This window comes from Canis aureus, chromosome X, assembly GCF_053574225.1.
Source record: "Canis aureus isolate CA01 chromosome X, VMU_Caureus_v.1.0, whole genome shotgun sequence".
NCBI lineage: Eukaryota > Metazoa > Chordata > Mammalia > Carnivora > Canidae > Canis > Canis aureus.
In genome coordinates, this window is record NC_135649.1 from 114,015,836 (window position 1) to 114,036,513 (window position 20,678).

The 20,678-nt window shown below is 44.2% G+C and overlaps 1 protein-coding gene across 4 annotated transcripts; it reads left to right on the forward strand.

Annotated features, from left to right (window-relative positions):
* The first annotated feature begins 388 nt into the window (after positions 1–388).
* On the forward strand, positions 389–20,218 carry GEMIN8 (gem nuclear organelle associated protein 8). Of its 4 annotated transcripts, none has more exons than XM_077889803.1 (5): positions 389–547; positions 4,673–4,755; positions 9,013–9,057; positions 9,634–10,060; positions 19,668–20,218. In XM_077889803.1, exons 3-5 carry the CDS (start codon positions 9,046–9,048, stop codon positions 19,922–19,924), a joined length of 696 nt encoding a protein of 231 aa, XP_077745929.1. In that variant the 5' UTR covers positions 389–547; positions 4,673–4,755; positions 9,013–9,045; the 3' UTR covers positions 19,925–20,218. The 4 variants fall into 4 exon arrangements, with proteins under 4 accessions (XP_077745929.1, XP_077745931.1, XP_077745930.1 ...); XM_077889804.1 differs by lacking the exon at positions 389–547 and adding an exon at positions 3,011–3,149; XM_077889805.1 differs by lacking the exon at positions 9,013–9,057.
* The last annotated feature ends 460 nt before the right edge of the window (positions 20,219–20,678 follow it).

Genomic DNA, 20,678 nt, shown 5'->3' on the forward strand with positions numbered 1-20,678 from the left:
GTCCAGGTGACTATTCCCAAGCCTGGGCGTGTCCTCCTGGGCCACGACCCCCAGCCTTCCTAGTTCAAAAATACAAAATTACAAAAAAACAGGAGAGGCTAAGTAAAGACGAGAGGGAAGATGAGAGCGCCGAGAGAAGGGCCAAAAGCCGAGGGTCAAGGAACTGGCGCGGGGGACGAGGGCGACGCCGAAACGACCGTCGTCTTCCCGCCGCGCCACGCGCGTCCGCGGACCCACAGGTGCGAGAGGCGGCGGCGCGCCGCGGGAGCCCCGCCCCTGCCTCCCCGCCCGTCTCCAGCCGTTCCCCACGCTCCGCCCCGGGAGGCGGAACCGGATCTCGCGACACTTTCCCACATGGCGCAGAACGCAGCGCGGACGCGGCGGCGCGCGCGGGACTTCCGGCGCGCGCGCCACGTGATCCGCGCCGGAACCGCATTTCTGGTCTCCCGGGCAACAGCCCCTCCCGCCCGCGCCCGTGCTAGCTCCTCACAGGAAGTAGGCCCCTGCTCGCCCACCGTCCGAGATCCGCGAGCTACGAGCCCACGAGGTGACTCCGGGGACGGCTGGGTTTCCTTGGGGGAGTGAGGGAGGAGCCTGCAGGCCCCGGAGCCTGGCTTCCGCTGCTACCGGGAGAGCGGAGGGCTTGCCTGTCACGGGTCGTAACGTCATCCCGCGGGGCCCGTGAGATTCTTAAATCCTTGCTGGTTAATGGCGCCTGGACACTGGTTCCAGAGACTCTCAGCTGCAGCGCTTAGGAAATCACTGGATGACTTTTAAGAATTGTCATGCCCGGGTCTCCATCCCGGACCACTTAAATTCGAATTTCTAGAAGTGGGGCCAGGCATCCCTATTCCTATTAAACTCCCCCCCCCCCCCCCCCCGCCCCCGGGATTCTGAGGTGCCGAGTAACACTGTGTTAAGCCAAGTCTGGAAAGTGAACTCGGACTTTGGCCCTACAGCCCAGTATCTGAACAGAACATCACCCAGAGCAGCCTCATCCTTGCAAGGATGTCCGGAATATTGATTGACCCGTCTGCTCAAAACTTAGGGTTTTCTCTTTCCCTTACACTTTGACCTCTGTGGGAGGCCAAAAGCATTCCGGTGGAAGTTACCTAGACAACATTTGGCACCTCTGGTCTTTTATGCGCCTTACACGTGGGGGTGGAGAAGGCCTTCGCCTACTTTTCTAAGTATTTAAGTGCAGTTGAACCAGGGACCAACTAAGTGCCTTTTAGTTCTGAAATCCTGGGAGTTTCTTAGTACAGATCACACGATTCTGAACAGTTTTACCTTTTTCAGGAATGATTTTTTTTTTTAAGTTGTTTCATAGGCTAGGTTCTGTATTCCTAGGGTTTTGCACCTTAAGTCAGAACAACATTACTCGAAAGTCTAGACCAAAGATTAATAACACTTCTGGGTCTTTTTACTCTCAGGGTTTCCATGAATTGTGGGGTGGAGATAACCTTTACAAATACAACCTATAAATAGAGCTTATAACAGCTCCTTTGGGATGGTAATGCCAACAGATACCATGTATTTTTAAAGATCGTTGGTTAGTGACTCGGGATATGTATAACTGAAGGCAAGTTCACGGTAGGGTGTACAGATCTCCTCTATGTTCATTGCTGTGCTGGGAAAGTATATAAAGCTCCAGAGAGAAACGTTCATTCTAAAACTGTTTTGCACATGGTGAAAGATTATTTTGGTTTTTAAGATCCAGCATTAAGGGTGAAGTCAGATGAGAAGGATTGGGGAAAATTGAACAATTAAGGCCGAGTGGAGGCTGGAGAGATTTCAAACTAGGTGTATATGACTCTTGGACCTCTTCTCTCCCAATAGGAAATTCAGCCATATAACAGTTGGACAAGTAAAAAAAGACTGTAACTGGTTGGTCAAAGATCAGATGAATTGAAAAAACTTTTAAAAAATTTTATGTATTTAAACATCTGCTTTTGGAAAAGATTGGGACCTTTATGGTTACTTGAGTGACTAGCTACTCAGTTTATTTAGGAAAGGCAGAAGGAGAAGGAGACACTGTTATAAGGAAAAAACAATCTCACCAGCATGCAAAGGCAGGAAAATATACCTATGGTACTTATGCTGGAAGGAAAATAGGAAATATAAAAGAAACAGATTTCAAAATCCATGCCTATATGTAATTGATTAAATGAGTGGGATGTACTAATTCCCGTATAAATTCAGAAAAGACACTGATTAAATGGAATTACCATGTATGTCTTTATAGACTTGAAATAAAGCTCCTGAAACCTACTGGTGGTTTTAACCATTTTAAATGAGTCGTGCCTTTTGCTGGTAGGCTCCGAACTTGCATAACCTGCTTGTTCAACCCTTGGTCCCTTACAGTCACACTAGGTTTGCTTTGTGAAGGATACACTTGCAGTGAAATGAATTTACTGTTTTGTCCTCTGAGTTCTGTTACTGTTACATCCTTACTGGTTATCCCAGTTTTCAACTATCCCATTGCCTGTTGTGCTCATGAGTCGGAGGGTCACTTTGTTTTTCAGTGGCCTCCTATTTCACTTAAGATTTTGACTTTGGCCCCATAGGGATTTCATGAACTTGCAAATAAATCCACTCAAAAATCTATCACCCTGCTGATAAACAGTGCCAGGTTGTGGGTTTTGTTTTGTTTTGTTTACATTTTTATTTATCCATTCATGAGAGACAGAGAGAGAAGCAGGCTCGCTTCAGGGAGCCCGATGCAGGACTCGATCCCAGGACCCCGGGATCACGCCCTGAGCCAAAGGCAGACGCTCAACCACTGAGCCACCCAGGTGCCCCATGTCTTGTCTTGTTTTTTTTAAAGAACAGTGCTTAACTACATCCTTTCCGTCTTTCCCCTTCCCCATGCCACACCTTCCTTTGTGGCATTACTTCTAACAGCAATATCCGAAGAGAGTAAACAGGTTTGGGATTGAAGGAATGAAAAGGAAATAAGACTTTTGGCTCCCTCGCCCATTAGTTTTAACGATGGTTGTTCTCGACACTACAGAACTTGGTCTCTGAACTTGGTAGCATGTGCCCTTGTGGGAGGCCTGTGTCTGGCCGGAAGATAGAACTTGGATTCATGAGGGTAGAAGGCATTCTTGAGCCATCTTTGTTGACCACATTACCCAGCAGGGACCATGGTAAGCCACAGGAGGGAGCCCATGAGGGTATTAAGCCAGTTGAAACTCCCATCAGGCAGCTGGTGGTGGTGGGCAGGAAGCAATGCTGTCAGAAAACCTCCTTTTATTATTATCTTAGTTGAGGAAGTTCCTACCGGTGTATATATTATTGAAAGACATCTTGATAGGGTTATTAGTACATATATGGAAATTCATTAGAACCACACATGACTCAGTTTATGGAATTTCCATTTCTCGTTGTATCTTCATTTATTTTGAGCAATCTCCAGCAGACCCCCTTCTACCCTAAAACATATACCGAAAGCCTAAATTAGATCCTCCGAATTATCTGGTTGATTAAGAGAACCAAATCAACCAGGAATCTTATCAGAAAGGTTTGACGTGGGCAGCCCAGGTGGCTCAGCGGTTTAGTGCGGCCTTTAGCCCGGGGCATGATCCTGGAGACCTGGGATCGAGTCCCACGTCGGGCTCCCTGCATGGAGCCTGCTTCTCCCTCTGCCTGTGTCTCTGCCTCTTTCTGTGTGTGTGTGTCTCTATGAATAAATAAATAAAATCTTAAAAAAAAAAGAGAAAGGTTTGACATTAGAGACTTTAGCCAGCATAACTTAATGATTGATTTCTAATGTGTTTCTATGCAAAATTCAAAGCAGGTGAATTTTCATGTATTTAATATTCAGAATTCTACTGGAAGAAGAGGCTAGATAGAAAAATCCAGTTGCAGACTATGCATTATTGTTTGAGGGGAATTTGTGTTTTTATTTATTGATTGTGATGACACACCAAGATCCTGTATTTATAGGAATATAGACACACAATAAAAAGAATATGTATGATGTCACAACCTCTCAACAAAACCACATTACTTATTTGTGGAATTTTTTAATGACTCGATGGAAATAGTTGAATTTCTTCCATTGAAAACGACAAAGCTCTTGTCTGTTAGTCTTCATGTATATTTATGCATTTAAAAATACATCCCCGGGGCACCTGGGTGGCTCAGTGGTTTAGTGTCTGCCTTTGGCTCAGGTCATGATCCCAGGGTTCTGGGGGTCGAGTCCGCATTAGGCTCTCTGCTCGGTGGAGAGCGTGCTTTTCCCTTTGCCTGTGTCTCTGCCCCTCTCTCTCTCTCTCTCTCTCTATGTCTCTCATGAATAAATACATAAAATCTTTTTTAAAAAAAATCTCCAAAGTAAGTAAACATACATCTCCAGGATAAGCAGATTAATTGAAGAATAAGTGTATTCTTTAAGAAAGGCTATATGGGAAAATACATGGTGTAAGACTCAGGGCACTGCCTTGCCTGTGGGCCCCAGGCCTCGGCAGTGTTTCATGAATGACCTCAGCGCTGTTTTTTTCCTTCCTTCTCTGGTGGTTGAGGACAGACAATGAATTCGGTCTCTGTACTCGCCTGGGCTCAGCTGGGTAGTGACTATTATGCCATTGTGCTCACTGGGGAGGGCTGCTGGTTTGCTGGTACTGTGGATCCCAGCCTGCCCTGACATTGCCATTCTCTTTTCTTTCAGCTCCACCATCCCATTAGGAGAAAAGCTGCTGTTCAGTCCATGAAGACGTGTGCCATAAAAGAGTAGGAGATACTCCCAAAGAGGTGACGAATGAAAGATAAAATTAAGGACCATTGAAAGGCATCTAAATCTGCTGCAATCATAAGCTTGCTTTTCTTTGAACTGGTGGCTGAAAGTGTTTTAATGTCTAGAATTAGTTTCATGTTGGCTTTTCAGAAACCCAGGCGTTTTTTTAGGTCCTTAAGTTCTCTGTGTGGAAAGAGTAGCCGCTTTGAAAAAGTTAACAGGACCGATTCTTAGAGGAGGTTTTTGTTTTCCCTTAGGAACTCACTGATGCACTTAGCAAGAAAGGATATGTATTCCTTCTTCCGGGGAAGAGCCGGGAACTCTCCTGCTTCCCATCCTTGGTGGGTTGCTGTCCAGCCCATGGCAGCTAGTAGGGTCTCCATCAGAAATCATGGCAGTACTTGTGCATTCTAAGCCCAGTTGATTGCAGGAGTTGGGGTTTTTGTTTTGTTTTGTTTTGTTTTTTAATTAAGTCTTTAAATACCTATGTAGATCTTTAAGAAATGGTTCCATTTCCTTATTTAGTCGTGGAGACGATTCTTTTATCCCAGATATTAGGAACTGGTCACCAAGATTGTTGGTTGGTCATCATCACAGTTGTCTTGCTTCCACTCATCTTATTCCAAGCCTAATTTACGAGATGAGTGAGAATCACAGAGTTCCTCCACGGCTTGCCAAGTGGAGAATGAGCAACAATGAGGGCACTCTGCGTACTGAGAGCAGAGTCTATACAACTGAATAACGTATTCACATGAAACAGGGGCTGGCAAAGGATGGCCCACAGCTTGTTTTTTGTACTGCCTGGGAGCGAAGAATGGTGTTTATATTGCCAAAGGGTTGTTTTTAATTTTTAAAAAAAGGAGAAGAAGAAGAATGTGTGACAGAGACTGTATGTGGCCCACGAACCCAAAATGTTTACTATTTGACCCTTTATAGAAAGAATTTGCTGGCATAAAATACCAAGAGTAGTGCTGGAAAGTGCAAGCCAATAGTTATAAAGCTGCATGCAAGCTACTACTCCTTTAGATGTTTTTCTAGACCTTTATTTTGTTTCTGAGAGTTTACTTCATTTGTCATTCATTCTCAGGAACTACTTTTAATTGAATATCTGTAGGAATTGAAGAATCTTAAAGTACTCAAGATGTAAAAGAATGTGATACATAGGTTTTGGAATTTGAGGAAGGAGAATAATAAAGCCGGGATGAGTGAGCATATGCGACACACAGCTCCAGGACTCTAAACTTGCCGAAGGATGGCAGCAGATTTGATTAGAAGTGTCCCAATGGCCAAAACCAGAAAGCACTATCAAAATAAAATCGATGTCCAAGATGCCTGTATTCCATCATTAAGATAAATTCGGCTTTCCTTCACGGCCTGAATCTTTTTTTTTTTTATATGTATGATAGTCACAGAGAGAGAGGCAGAGACATAGGCAGATGGAGAAGCAGGCTCCATGCACCGGGAGCCCGATGTGGGATTCGATCCCGGGTCTCCAGGATCGCGCCCTGGGCCAAAGGCAGGCGCCAAACCGCTGCGCCACCCAGAGATCCCACGGCCTGGGTCTTGAAAGAGTCTAGTACCTTAGCCGACTAGTTGGTCTGCTGCTTAGGGTGCTGGTACACCGGGCTGAATCCGAGCTGCTTGTGCTCCTGGAATTGGCTTCCTTCAGCCACCTCAGCCCACTGTCCTCACTTCCTCCTTGCAGAAGCGCTCAGAGCGTGCCTTGTGTGATCTCTGAGACAATATAACGTGGCAGCCCTTCTAGCAAAGTATTTGTCGAATCAAAGGCATAAATAAGTAGCCTCTCCTCAAATTAGTTCTCCCTGCCCCCTTTTAATCACAGTCATTGACATTCGAGCAGCCTGGTGAACGTGATGAATTACACTGGAGCCTCTTAAACAGTTGTCTACTTGATAGCACATGCCTACATTTCTATCTCGGTAAAGTGGAACCTCTCATAAGCCATCTTGTACATTTTCAGAATAACTGTACTATTGCTTTTAAAGCCAGGCTGGATTTTCCCAACTATAAATAAAAACAAGGTCTGCAGTAGTGTTCAATTACAATAATGTTTATGGCATATTTGAGGCTGAATCCAGACTTCCCAGTTCAGGATAATTAATATTTACGTTGATCCTGGTTCTAAGTATGTTTTATGAGGCATAGAAGTCTGGATTCAAAACTCTTAATTTCCAGAAGACACGTAGATGCCTCCCAGACTTTTCAAATTTAATTCCTGTGCTACTTGTTAATCTGTAAAACAAATTTGATTAAGACACACATGTAGTTCACTTTAATGGCATTATGTGCTGCAGGCTCTCAGAAAATTATTCAGATTTCAGTGATACCAATATGAAACCGGGCTGGAATGAATTAGCCACTTACAGGCTGCACCTTACAGTTCAGCACTCAAATATGTACTGATTTCTACTGTAATTTCATTTGTGTTAGTGTTACTTCTCTGGGTGGTTAACCCCTTAATTGTATTGACTTTTCTATTTCTTCAGTAGCTTGTAAAGCACATAGGCACTTAGCCAGGTTTTCAGATAATTGCTCACATTTTAAACCTTTAAATTATAGTTTTAGAGTAATGTGAACTTTACACTTATATCTTCACTGGCTTGGTTAGCTTTTTTCCAGTTTACATTCACTACATGTGTGTGTATTCCTGAACTTAGAACAGTGAACAGGAAGTGTGGGCTGTGTTTAAGATAAATTTACAGAAGATCATGTCAACCCTCTTAGAAATAGCCTATTTGAAAGCTTATTATATTTAAAAAAGAAAGTGAATAGTTCTCTTCAGGCTAAATCTTAAAAAGATGTGGTCAATTTAACATCTCAATTTTCCACATTAACCATAGCAAAACATCTGATAGAGATTACAAAATAAGCAAGTTCTTAGAGAATTTTAAATTCTACCCTCTAATTAAATGAAGGAGGAGAAACAGGCCTCCTTCAGCATCTGATTTCCCAGAGTTTCAAAACCCAAGTAGCTGTTTGCTCAGCATCACATTGTGTTAGTAGTTTCATCTAACAGATGCTTAAATTCTCATCCATTCTAGGATAGTACTTTTGGTTTTCTTCTGCTTTTTATTTTAAAGATTTTATTCATTCATGAGAGACAGAGAGAGGCAGAGACACAGGCGGAGGGAGAAGCAGGCCCCATGCAGGGAGCCTGATATGGGACTCGATCTCGGGTCTCCGGGCTCACGCCCTGGGCCAAAGGCAGGCGCCCAACCTCTGAGCCACCCAGGCATCCCTGCTTTTTGTTTTTATTTAAAGTAATCTCTACACCCAATGTGGAACCTGAACTCACAATGACCCTGAGATCAAAAGTTGCATGCTCTACCAACTGAGCCAGCCAGACATACCAGGATATTTTACCTTTTTTTTTTTTTTTTAAGTACATTCTGATGTTCGCTGGCATTTTAGTAGCTCTGAACTCCTGAACAGGAAGGGGGGAAATCAAATTATTTTAAATGGTTCATAAAAGGTACAGCTGCAGATTAAACTTTAGGTATCTTCTGCTATATCAATACCATCACAAGCAGGTAGGTGGGGGCAAAAGGAGTAAATCCTGGCTGAGCAAGGTTGTTGGGCAAAGGCATTCTATGCGGGCACTTGGTGGAGAGTCTTCATGGAAGTTTCTTCTACAGAGATGCAGAGTGGTTAGGCAGGGAGTATGTGGTGTCATAGGCTGGCTGAGAGATGCAAATTACAATCAAAACCAAAACAAGGCTTGTCTGGGGGCTTAAAGCCCAAGGCACAACCCAGGCTGGAGAGAGATCTCATTTGGAGACGCTTCTCCAAGTCCCAAATCTGGCAGGCAAGACCCAGTAATAGTTTCCAATGAGCTGGCAAGACATACTCTATTCAAGCCGTGGGGCCATCTAGGGTTAATTTAAATTGGCATCGGCATGAGTTAAGGATTAGTAAATAAAGTAATAGTTGTAGATTTTTAGTTCATGTTCTATATTAATATTTTTATATACATATTAACTAGTATGGTTCTTTCCAGTCTTTACTTTGAATAGGTTAACAAATATTGGAAAAATGCAGTGTCTTTTGAACCACAGAATCCTATTTAAGGGGATCCCTCGTTTTCAGCACACAAGGTCGTACCCCCGGTGCCAGGGCCCTATAGTGTATGTAGCGTGGAGATCAGGCATGGTACTGGGAAGCCCATCTCTGAGGAGCCGCTTGTAAACCATGAAATAGCCACAGATATCACACACGTGTACTGACCACATGTTTGCACTGTGGTTCTTTCCTAGTTTCAGTGCCCATTTGTACTTCCACAGTCAGAGATGGCAGCAAAGGTAAGACTTTTTTTTTTTTAACTCATAAGAGAAAAAGGTAAATTTTAGTCTTGAGAGTCTTGGTATTCTCATTCCATGATGGAGAAGACCAAAGAAACAATTCATCCAAAGGCTGAAAGTAAAGGCACCATTGGGAAAGTTGCTAGACAGCTTTTGTCCAGGCACTGAGGAGTGAGCAGATGTTTAGGGGGCAGTGACGGAGCAATAGAGAACATTAGTCCATGTGGTTCTTAGAACAAATTGCTTGGTTATCATGGGTAGAGAGGGCTGAGATGGTTGACATTGTATCTCTGCCCGTATCTTATGTAAAAATGGTAAATATTAGCCTCTGTTCCCACTTTATCCTGGCCATAACCTCAGACTAATTGTTCTGTGTGTGCCTCATGCACACGTAGTTGGTGTGTGTTGTGGGTGTGGACGTGTCCTGTGTCCTCTTTAGCCCAGCAGTAGTGTCCTAATGTAGAGTAGGTATTTAGTAGATACTCGGTAGATACATGTTTACTTGGTTAAACGTTGGAAGGTTCTCTTGAGAAAGAACTATATGGTATGTAGCCTCCACCTCCCTTTATTCTGTAGGCGGCATCATGGAAAGCCACCGACCCTTGGTTTTCTCATCCAGTCTATGCAAGATACTGGCAACATTACCATCAGGCGATGGCCTGGATGCAAAGCCACCATGGTGCCTATAGGAAGGCCATAGAATCTTATTTCAGTTGTCCGTGGCCCTTCCCTCCTGCGGCCCTTCCCGGAAGCTCATACCCTAACCAGGCCAAATCTCCTCGGCCCTCTCGTGACCATCTCCTGGCTTCCACGGACTCGCACTGCGGTTCTTCGCATTCTAGAAGGTCCCGGCAGCATCCACCAGCCCGCAAGACGAAACACGCAGAGGAGGAGGCAGGGTCTGAGTCGGATGGGGGTGTGGAGTGCGACCTGAGCAACATGGTGATCACAGAGGAGCTGCGCCAGTACTTCGCCCAGACCGAGAGGCACCGGGAAGAGCGACGTAAGTGCGTGCCCCTCCCCCACACACTTCCTTTCCTTGCCCTGCCTTTGGCACTGTCTTCTATCCTCTAGTTATCTTATACCTTCCTACTCTTCCCCATCCAGCCACACCCCCGCTGTCTGAGTTTCCAGAGGCATTCTAATACAGGACTTTCTCTAGCCCTAGGACACAGCATGTCCCAGGGGCACCTCTGCCGTCTCCCGGGTGTCAGACCCTCGGGCACATGGGGTGCGGGCCTGCGCCTGTGTTCCCTCATCTACACACCAGCCCTTCGAGCGTATTCTACCCCATTCACAGACAGTGCAGGCGACCCTGCAGAAGGTTCATTCACTTATTCCAGGTATACAACTAATCACTAGCTGTTGGGATTCAAATTGGGTCAACCTGACTCCCAACCCCCGTGCTGCTTCTTCTAGCGCAAGCTTCAGGATTGGGTTTGGCCCTGAGACTGCCAGGTTTTTAAAATACTGCTGCCGCCTCATTGGCACAGAGTGCTGAGACCTCCCTGGTGCCAGAGAGCTACCAGGTTTTAATTATGAAACGCTGTCCAGAGCAGAGGTCACTGTGAACCTAAACAGTCTAGGACTCAAACCTTCTGGTTGGATCCCACGTGGAAGCAGTCAGCTATTAGAGTCAGAGAAGTGTGATAATGCTTTTCTCTGTTCCGTGGCAAAGAAGGAATTGTCTCTTTTTAATTTCTTACCAAGTTGCCACAAAGAACTAGAACTGCTTATTGTGCTCTCCTTACTATGAAAAGTCACCAGACCGTTTACATTTGAAGTGTCTCAAACAGATACACTGTTCCCTTATTATCACCAGGATCTAGTTTCAATGTTGCTTTTAGTGACTTCTAATTATATGATATTTTACTTAGAATTTTTTAATAAATAGAAACAAACAGAAAAAAACAGAAACATAGAAGTCTGAGGTTGGGCAAGTTTTGATTCCATCTTTGATTGATCTGTGTTTTCCTGATGAGGGGCTTATCAATCCCCAGTAGGTACCAGGAACTGAGCAGTGGGCTTTGTATACAGTATCATGCCCTTTGGTATCTTAAAAGTAGACAATGATGAGGGAGAGGACATGTTCAGGCATGTCCACATTTGGTTGGAATGCCGTTTTTTACAGCTTTTGAAAAAGAAAATATGATGGATGTGGGGTTTCTTTCTGTTGTCCTTACCAGAGGGTAGAAAAACGTGTTTTTCCAACCAGAGATTGATACTTCTATGATAGTAATTCTAATTAAGGATGAAAACAAACCCCAGTCATCCAAAAGGCCATTTTGAATTATCTACTAATTTAAAATTAATTTGATATATGGTCATCCAATAAAAAATAGATACAAAGATAATGAAAATAAAGTGACTGAGGGTGTCTTTGCAATATCAGCAGTTAAGTTACAGATATGGCTAAGAGCCATTCCCGTTCTTCCTCTTACCTTGGTCAGGAAGGATTCTAAGTAAGTTCAAAAAAAAAAAAAAAAAGTCATAGAAATTACCTGCTAAGTTGTACCTGGCACTTAATATTGTTTTGTTTTGTTTTGTTTTTTAATTTTTATTTATTTATGATAGTCACACAGAGAGAGAGAGGCAGAGACACAGGCAGAGGGAGAAGCAGGCTCCATGCACCGGGAGCCTGACGTGGGATTCGATCCCGGGTCTCCCGGATCGCACCCTGGGCCAAAGGCAGGCGCCAAACCACTGCGCCACCCAGGGATCCCTTAATATTGTTTTGAATGAATGAGTGAAGTGTTTCAGTATTAATTGTGAGCCTTAATTCAGAGGTTTTCAAATATCTCATAAAGTGCTAAACTTGCTTTGCTTATGTAGGACATTTTACAAAGCAAGTTAGGGTTTGAATGCTTGATAAACTTGATGAACTTCATATTTTGTTTTTTAATTATTCCCAAATCTGCTGAGGTGACTTCAAGGCTCCAGATTGCACTGTTATTATCATCACTGCTGTCAGCTGAATCGTGTTCCCTAAAAAAAAAAAAATCTGGGGATCCCTGGGTGGCGCAGCGGTTTAGCGCCTGCCTTTGGCCCGGGGCGCGATCCTGGAGACCCAGGATCGAATCCCACGTCGGGCTCCTGGTGCATGGAGCCTGCTTCTCCCTCTGCCTATGTCTCTGCCTCTCTCTCTCTCTCTCTCTGTGTGACTATCATAAATAAATTAAAAAAAAAAAAAAAATCTGTTGGGAGTCCTGTCCCCAACCCCCAACCTCAGGGTGTGAGCTTATATGGACATAGGGTCTTTACAGGGATACTTCAGTTAAGATGAGGTCCTTAGGGTAAGTCCTGACCCAGTATGTATCCTTACAAAACGAAACATTTGCACACAGAGATAGACACGCACCCAAGGAGAAGACCGTGTGAAGACTTCGTGTTACAGGGTCCCGCTCACCTCCATTACTTCTCAGCTAGAGGTTCTTATCTTGTGGGTCACCTACCCTAACTGGCCTGTGCCTGAGCCACCTCACCGCTGAAATGGGGATCCTAATTAATGGAGTGGTAATTATGAAGATTCGATGAGATAATAAAAGATAAATTAGAGAACCAATGCTTGCTACGAATTTAGTGCCCAAGAAATGTTAGTTGTTATGGTTAGTTGCTAATAACTCATCGTTTAGTGTGGATTAACCATATACTGATTTTACTCTAATGTTTGGGTTAATTAGTGCTTCATTGAGATTCTGCATAATTTTACTAAAAATGTTCTGTGCTTCAAAAAAAGTCATATTTCTGCTCCCCACTTTTCAAATTCTTAAATTGACTTAGAATATTTAAAAAGCAAAAGAGTCAAAGTTTTGGTGTCGATCCAATTTAGTTGTTAACACAGTTTCATCAAAGTAGTCATTAAGACTACTTTTATTCCGTTTCAAGGCCATTCTTGTTCGGGATAACAATATACTAAAATACATGGAAAAAATGAATGTACTTCCATATTACTAATATAACAGCACTAAACACATTGAGCTTCTGCTTCTTTGTTCTTTGTAAATGTGTAGTTGTAACATAATTGAAAACTGCTTGTCATAGGGTCTCTGCGATGCTTTTATCTGTGGTCTGCTCTAAAAATATGATCAGGTCTTTGGGAGATGTGGAGATTGTCTGGCAAGGGTGAGAACATGCTGTGATGTCAGAGTCTACTCTGACTGCTAAAGATTTAAAAGCTGCCAGGGCCTGACCCTGCACCCCCAAAAACAACGGGCCTTATTTTTTTCACCAGCACTTTTGGTGGCGTATAGGATGAATACGTGTTCCTTCAAGCAGTAATGAAGGACGAACTCAGATGTAAGCAGTTTGAATGCCCATGGTGCTTTCCAATCCATTACTTCACTAGAAATGTTCATGGAAGTTAAGTTATATACACAGTTGGGATATATTTTAGTAATAATTAAGGACCTGAGCAGTGTGAATACTTGGTTAAAGATGTTTTGTTTTGCTCTTTGAACCACTAGAAGCTACTTACTCAATAAAGGCAAATCCAACTTTGAATATGGATCATCTAGAGAACATAGAATTTTATGAAGTTTCATTAGCAGGGAGAAACATAGAGAAATTTGATTTTATTTTTCAGTATTATTCACTTCCATGGGAGTATATATGTTATATAATTCATCATCATCTGAGTCTTATATTTTCTTAGAATAAGATCCTTCACACTGGACAGCATGTTCTTGTTTGTGATTACTGCTCTTCCAGATAATCTCTAACATATTTTAATGATAAAAAAATTAAGTAGGGTAAATAAAGAACTCCTTCTGTGCAGTGGGAACAGACATGCTTTTGATTATGTTATATGTCATTTCCTAATGAGATATTTCCGTTATTCAAAACTTCACTGGTAATATTACTTATGGGAAAGTAGATAATCGTGGAGTCTTTAAAGGTCAGCTGTGTTTTCAATTATTTCTTAGGAAAAATGTTTATTGTTAGGTTAAGAAAAGTATCATGTTTTAGTCATAAATAACCATCAACTGAGACTGCAAGGTTATAGTCCTAATACTTAGAAGGGAAATGAGTGAAAGTTATCATTCCCAGTGGAGAAGGCGGCCCTCCGAAACAAACAGCACCACTCTTGTCTCAGGCTTCCCCTGTGTCTTGGGGGTAACAGTGGGGTTAAAACAGAGACATATTCACAAAGAGCTTAAACCCAGTTGGGAAGAGGAGACAAAATCAAATTACAACTGATACCTAGCAGAGCCATCTATGGCATGGTCCCCGGGTACTTTGCAGTGATGGGTAGAACCAGTGAACTCAGCCACCAGGGTAGTGGTAGAAAATGAAGTGTGCTCAAGGCCTTGAGGGATAGGGTCAGTTGAGATCAGGAAAGAAAGGGGGTAAGCCCACTCCCCACTTAGCACTCAAAGTGCTATTCTTACCACAGGGCCCAGGTGTGCTTCTAGACATTTGATGGCAGACATCTGCTCCGTCATGCTGTGTCCACTGGAACTGGAAGGTTTAGATGAGTTTTCATTACCGAAGCTTCTGTCAGTCAGCTGGAACCCCATCCGGTTTGTCCTCACTCCACCCTCTATGGAAAACCTGGAGGACCCAGTGAGGCGTACCGCCCCGAGTTTAGGGAGCCGCTGTGGTCTAGTCGATGGGAGTAAAGCGTGGCGGCTAACTGGCTGAGCACAGTTCCATCGTGTGTGTGTCTCGTCTAGCTCAGATGTTCAAAGCACATAAAACCAGTCGGTGGGAAGGTGCATATAAGAGGCCGTAGAAGAGTGGAAGGGAGGAGGGGAAATGCACTTGTATACTAAAAGCAAAACTGGTGATTATCCACTGACTTCATTTGTCACAGAGAGGGATGTGAGGTGACGATGAAGACCCATCAGAAATGGCTCCGGGTCTGCTGGCAAGCACCTGTGTTCTGGGGGTGTTGCTGACGAGCCAGATATGAGTCATTTGTGATATAAATCAAGCCTGTCCTTTTGCTCAGTTGTGCTAAAATCATTAATTCTGGCAACATAGAGAATACAGTCAGAAAGACATGCTAATCCTGGAAAAACAAGGAAAAATAACGTTCTTCAACACTCATTTGTCTTAGCGCTTTGTCTTCCAAAATGTTCTGCCTTTGCACTAATTATCTGTGGAATACTGGATGAATGTTTTATTGCTATGTCAAGTCTTCTAAAACCCAAGTCACTTCTCATGATTTTGTTCTCCTTTGTAGACTGTAAGTCCACCTTGGTAGTAGCATCATGTACATTTATAGATTGAGGGGGAAAATATCAAGGTTACATACCCTGACCCAGATGGGATCCAGTAGCATTTCTCCTTAATAGGAGAAATTACTGTTACTTTTTTTTTTTTTTTTTAGATTTTATTTATTTATTCATGACAGACACAGAGAGAGAGAGAGAGAGGCAGAAGCACAGGCAGAGGGAGAAGCAGGCTCCATGCAGGGAGCCTGATGTGGGACTCGATCCCAGGTCTCCAGGATCACACCCCAGGCTGAAGGCAGCGCTAAACCGCTGGGCCACAGGGGCTGCCCTGTTTTCTTGTTTTAACCCTATATGCATATTAGCCATTATATTAGTTTCCTAGGGCTGCTGTAGCAAATGACCATAAATTGGGTGGCTCAAACAACAGAAATTTATTCTCACAGTTCTGGAAGCCAGAAGTCTGAAATCAAGGTGTTAGCAGGACCCATTCCCTCCAAAGGTTCTGGGAGGGGCTCCTGGTATTCACTGGCCCATGGGAGCATAGTTCCAATCCTGCCCTCTTGTTTACATGCTTTCCCTCCTGTGTGTCTTTGTGTCCTTTTCTGTCTGTCCTACGGACACTCGTTGGGTTTAGGGTTTACACTAATCCAGTATGATCCCATCTGGATCCTTAATTACGTCTGCAAAGACCCTATTTCCAAAGTAGGTCATATTCTGAGGTTCCATATAGATGTGAATTGGGGGGAGGGGGCACCATTCAACCCACTACAGCCCTGTTTTAAAGCTGGAATCTAAAAAGATACTCTGACTTGTATTAAAACAAATTCCCAGGGCAGCCTGGGTGGCTCAGCGGTTTAGCACCTGCCTTGATCCTGGAGACCCGGGATCGAGTCCCACATCGGGCTCCCTGCATGGAGCCTGCTTCTCCCTCTGCCTGTGTCTCTGCCTCTCTCTCTCTCTCTCTGTGTGTCTCTCATGAATAAATAAATAAAAATCTTAAAAAAAAAAAAAAAAAAAAAAAGACAAATTCCCATGACTGAATAGGCTGTGAGGAAAAAAAGCACTGGGTAACATTGAGTCCCACATCTGTTTTCAGTAAAAAAAATGACCAACTTCTCCATGACAAGGCACCTGTTATGTCTGAAGTATGATGTTCTGCTTCTCTGCTTCAGTCAGATGATTCTCCATCTGGTTGAGCCCTCACCTTGTTTTGATGGGAAGAAAAACTGCTAGTGATTTAGAATCCTTTCTTTCCTTGAGGAAGGAAGCAATAAAAAGAAAACAGAATAAGTGATGCCTTCAAGTGAGGATATTCTGTTCTAAGGTTTGCTTGGGTCCCGTAAGTCAGTATAAGCTAAAGTACTTTCAGGTGCTTAGCGGTAGCTTCCAGTGTCCAGCCAGTGTGAAGGCATTTGGTTTTAAGCTGACTGGTTTTCAAATTTGTAGTCTACCCTTAGGACTTTCTTTTTTCAATTGTTTAAGTAAGTAGAGGCACAGTGACTCAGATGTAAAAGAACAAGATCAGACCCCATCTCATTGGTGCCCCCGTCTCCCCCATCCTCTCTGCCATGGAACCTACAGGATGAATATTTTCTTGCTAAGGGAGCACTGCCCATCACCTTTTGAGATTTGAGCATTTGTTTCTATCCCTGAATTGTCATCATTTTTCTTCAACAGCATCTGTAAGAAACAGCTGTTTACAAAAAATAATGTATGGCCTCTGTCCCAGCTTTCTCTCAGCAGTCATTTCCTGAGCACCTGCTTTGTATCAGGCATCGTGTGTCCTCCTGGGGCTGGGGGGTGGTGAAGGCGACAGTGCCCTTTCCCCATACATGACTTCCACAGGTGGGTTCTGGTGCTAGCCGGTCAGTGCAGGGAACAGTCTAACCGCCCCTTAGGTCTCTGTTTTAGGGCAACTACCCACCATGCTATGGGCGCCTAGGTGGCTCAGTTGGTTAAGTGTCATCTGCCTTCCACTCACATCATGATCTCAAGATCCTGGGATTGAGCCCTTTGTTGTTGAGCTCTCTGATCAGCAGGAAGTCCGCTTCTCCCTCTCCCTCCCCCTGCATGGTCTCTCTCTCTCTCTCTCTCTCTCTCTCTCTCTCTCTCTCAAATAAATAAAATTTAAAAAAATAAATAAATACCCACCATGCTGGAAACCGGGAAAGCTCTAAGCCTCTTGTGAGGCAAGGAGGGGACAAGGGTTGAGCCTTAAATTTTCATAAGGAAACCTGAGCAGGAGGGAGAGACAAGAAGAGAATTAAGAGCAGAGGGCTGTGCCTTTTATTCTGTTTTTCTTATACTGAATGAGCTTCATTAACTAAAACCCTGTGATGGTGACCCATGAGCATGTGCCAAGTGTGAACTTGTAGAGCTGCACTGGCTACGTTGACTGGCAGCTACACTTGGCTCGTATTAACAGTGTTTCATCTACACATGTCAACCATCGGAGGAAACATTTCAACGTAGACTTGTTATACTGATTTACTACCTGTAAGATAGTTTTGGTTGGAAGAGTAGCAGAACCGTGTTAAATTACAAAGAAAAGAAAAAGATGCAAAAATAAGGTTAAATTCACATATCCTGGTGGCAGAGAACAACACTTGCTAAGATAGCGCAGATCCAGTGTTTATTAAAACTTGTAAATGCAAAAACTCAGATTTAGACAGGAAGCTGAACATCTGTTGTGTCACTAGATCTGTCAGTAAGGCTGATTATAGTCTTGGGACAAATGTGAAAGTAAAAGGACTGTGGTCTGGGAACCTCTGTTCTCTAGCTGCACAGGCTCTGGGGCCCCCGCAGCTCCCCCTCGAGGGATTGTTTCTACTGGGCCCAAGGATTGGTAAGCACCCAAGTCTCCCTTAGGTGGCAGAGGGAACCTGTGGTCCCCGACTAATGTGGAAATGCCACGCTTTCGGAAGAGTCGTCTTTGGAGGGTGGGGGTATACAATCTCAACACCTGTGAGAACTAAACAGCTCACATCGTCATGTTTCAAACTTGGCAAAAAGACCAAGACTGAGGAAGAAAAACATCTTGACCTCCCCTTTGTTGGCACCTTACGCCACTATTGTGGATCACTTCTGCATTTCACAGTAAGCTGGTTACATCTCCTTTCTGGGATAAGGTAATGGTTACGTTGCACTTGTTTGCTTGACAATCATTTGGCATATCTATAGATGACCTCCTTGCAAAACAAATAACCTGCAGATGTGCTAAGTCAGAAATGGCCTTCCACATTTATAGTGTTCCCAAATTTCCAGAACTCCTTCCCTCAACCCCAAGGTGATAACGTGTGAAAAATGGAATTACAGATGTGACTGCCTAGCCACAGACATGCCTTGCTGCTCACTTCTGGGTTCCCTTCTATTCTAAACTTTCTGCTTTAAAAAAAAAAAGATACAAGGAAAGAATGATTTATGTCATTGTTTTATTCCCTATAACCATCTTCACTCCTTATTCAGTAGCATTTCTCTCCGTAGCAATAAAAGCTACAGATGTGTGCATTCTGCTCTCCATTTCTCTCTTCCCAAAAGAGTTGCTTACAAAAATCTGTCAGTTGGGTAAATTTTACCTTATACAACGTTGTTTCATTGATATGTTTATGTTATTTCTGTTCACATAATATAATGAATTTCTTGCTTTATAAAAATCTATTTAAATTAATAGGATTAAAATCAAGTAACTCTATCACTTGAAATTTAGCCTAAACAAAACTGAAGTGGAAAGTCAAGTCCCACAGTGAGGAAGTCACTGCACTGTTGCAGATCTGTTAACATAGGTCGAAGCTTAGAAGTCAAGTCCTCCTTCCACTGGCAGGATCGCCCTGGCTCGGCCCTGTTGCCTTGCGCAAGTGTTAAATTATTTGACTCCATTTCCTGGTGTGCTCTGTGCTTTGGCTGTGTGGAAGGATCGGGGCTCATCGCTGCAACTCTGTAGTACCAGCACTTGCTCTTTGCCAGATTACCTAAAATCAATACCTTTAACACGGGGCTGAGCTTTGTCCCCCAGCACCTCATTTGTACGCAGAAGTACTACTTCTTGCAACCCTGGACTTTGCAGGAGCCATTTCGTTGCCCTGCTGGCCTGGAACAGTGTGTGAGAACAGGCGAGCTCCCCGCCAGCCCTTCCAGCTGGGCAGCTCGAGGCAGGTCACATAGATGAGAGAGAGAGCTGTATTCGGGGCGCAGTGCAGAGGTTTGAGGGTGCTGGGCAACTTGTTTCTCGGCAGCTTTTTGCCGTTTCTGGCAGCGTATGCCTCCCAGCTAGGCAAACAGTGCGTCTCCTAGGCACGCGGGCAACGGTGTGCGGGTGATGCCTGAGGCCCTAGTGAGCCTCTCGGCAGGCACAGCCGGGCCCGACCTGGCGGCGCAGCTGGCGGCCGCATCCCCGGGCTCACCCCGCCCCCCGCCCCCGTGTTGCTTCGTTCTCAGGACGGCAGCAGCAGCTGGACGCCCAGCGCCTGAAAGACTACGTGAACGCCGACCACGACCTGTACTACAGCAGCCGCCGCTCGGTGGACCCCCCGACCGAGAGGCCCGGCGAGCGCCGCCAGGCCGAGATGAAGCGCCTGTATGGGGACAGCGCTGCCAAGATCCAGGCCATGGAGGCCGCCGTGCAGCTGAGTTTCGACAAGCACTGCGACAGGAAGCGGCCCAAGTACTGGCCGGTCATTCCGCTCAAGTTCTGAGCCCGGGCCGCAGGGTACCCAGCCAGCACCCCCTTCCTTTCGGATTCACTAAATCTCTCCTTCTGTGCATTTTCTCAGGGAAATTTCTCTTATACTGAGAAATAAGCATGTTGACCAAAGTCCCAGGGGGCCGATCTCAGGGCTGGATGTAATATGTTGGCCGCTTGAAGTCGGCAAGACGCATACTGTTGCCAACACTGAAAGATTTTCCTTTGACCTAAAATGATTTCATACATACTATGCTTGATGAAGACAATAATACTGTTCAGTTATTAAAGTCCCCATTTAGAGATACTGCCTGGTGTTTTGCCTTTTTCTATTTTCTTGTCTTTAATCCAACTAAACTCCAACGGACATGCCTTAAATGAGTCAGATGTCCTCTACTGCTCGAACTCCTTTAGCCCCCACTGAAAATGATCCAGTGGGACAAACACCACTTCTCTCCGAGGCAGAGGTCAGCATGCATGTTCTATAAAGGACCAGAGAGGTAACATTTTCAGCTTTGCAGGCCACACGGCCTTTGTTGCGACTACTCTGTTCTGCCCTGGCAGCCTGAAAGCAGCTATGGATGGTAAGTAAACGAATGGTTTTAAAAAAAAAGAAAAAAAAAAGTAAACGAATGGATATGAGTGTGTTCCAACAAAACTTTATGAATGAAAATGGGCCTCGGGGCAGATTTGGCCCAGGGGCAGTAGTTTGCGAACCCACTGCTCTCATGGAATAAGAATAACCGTCTGACATTTTTCTTGTTATC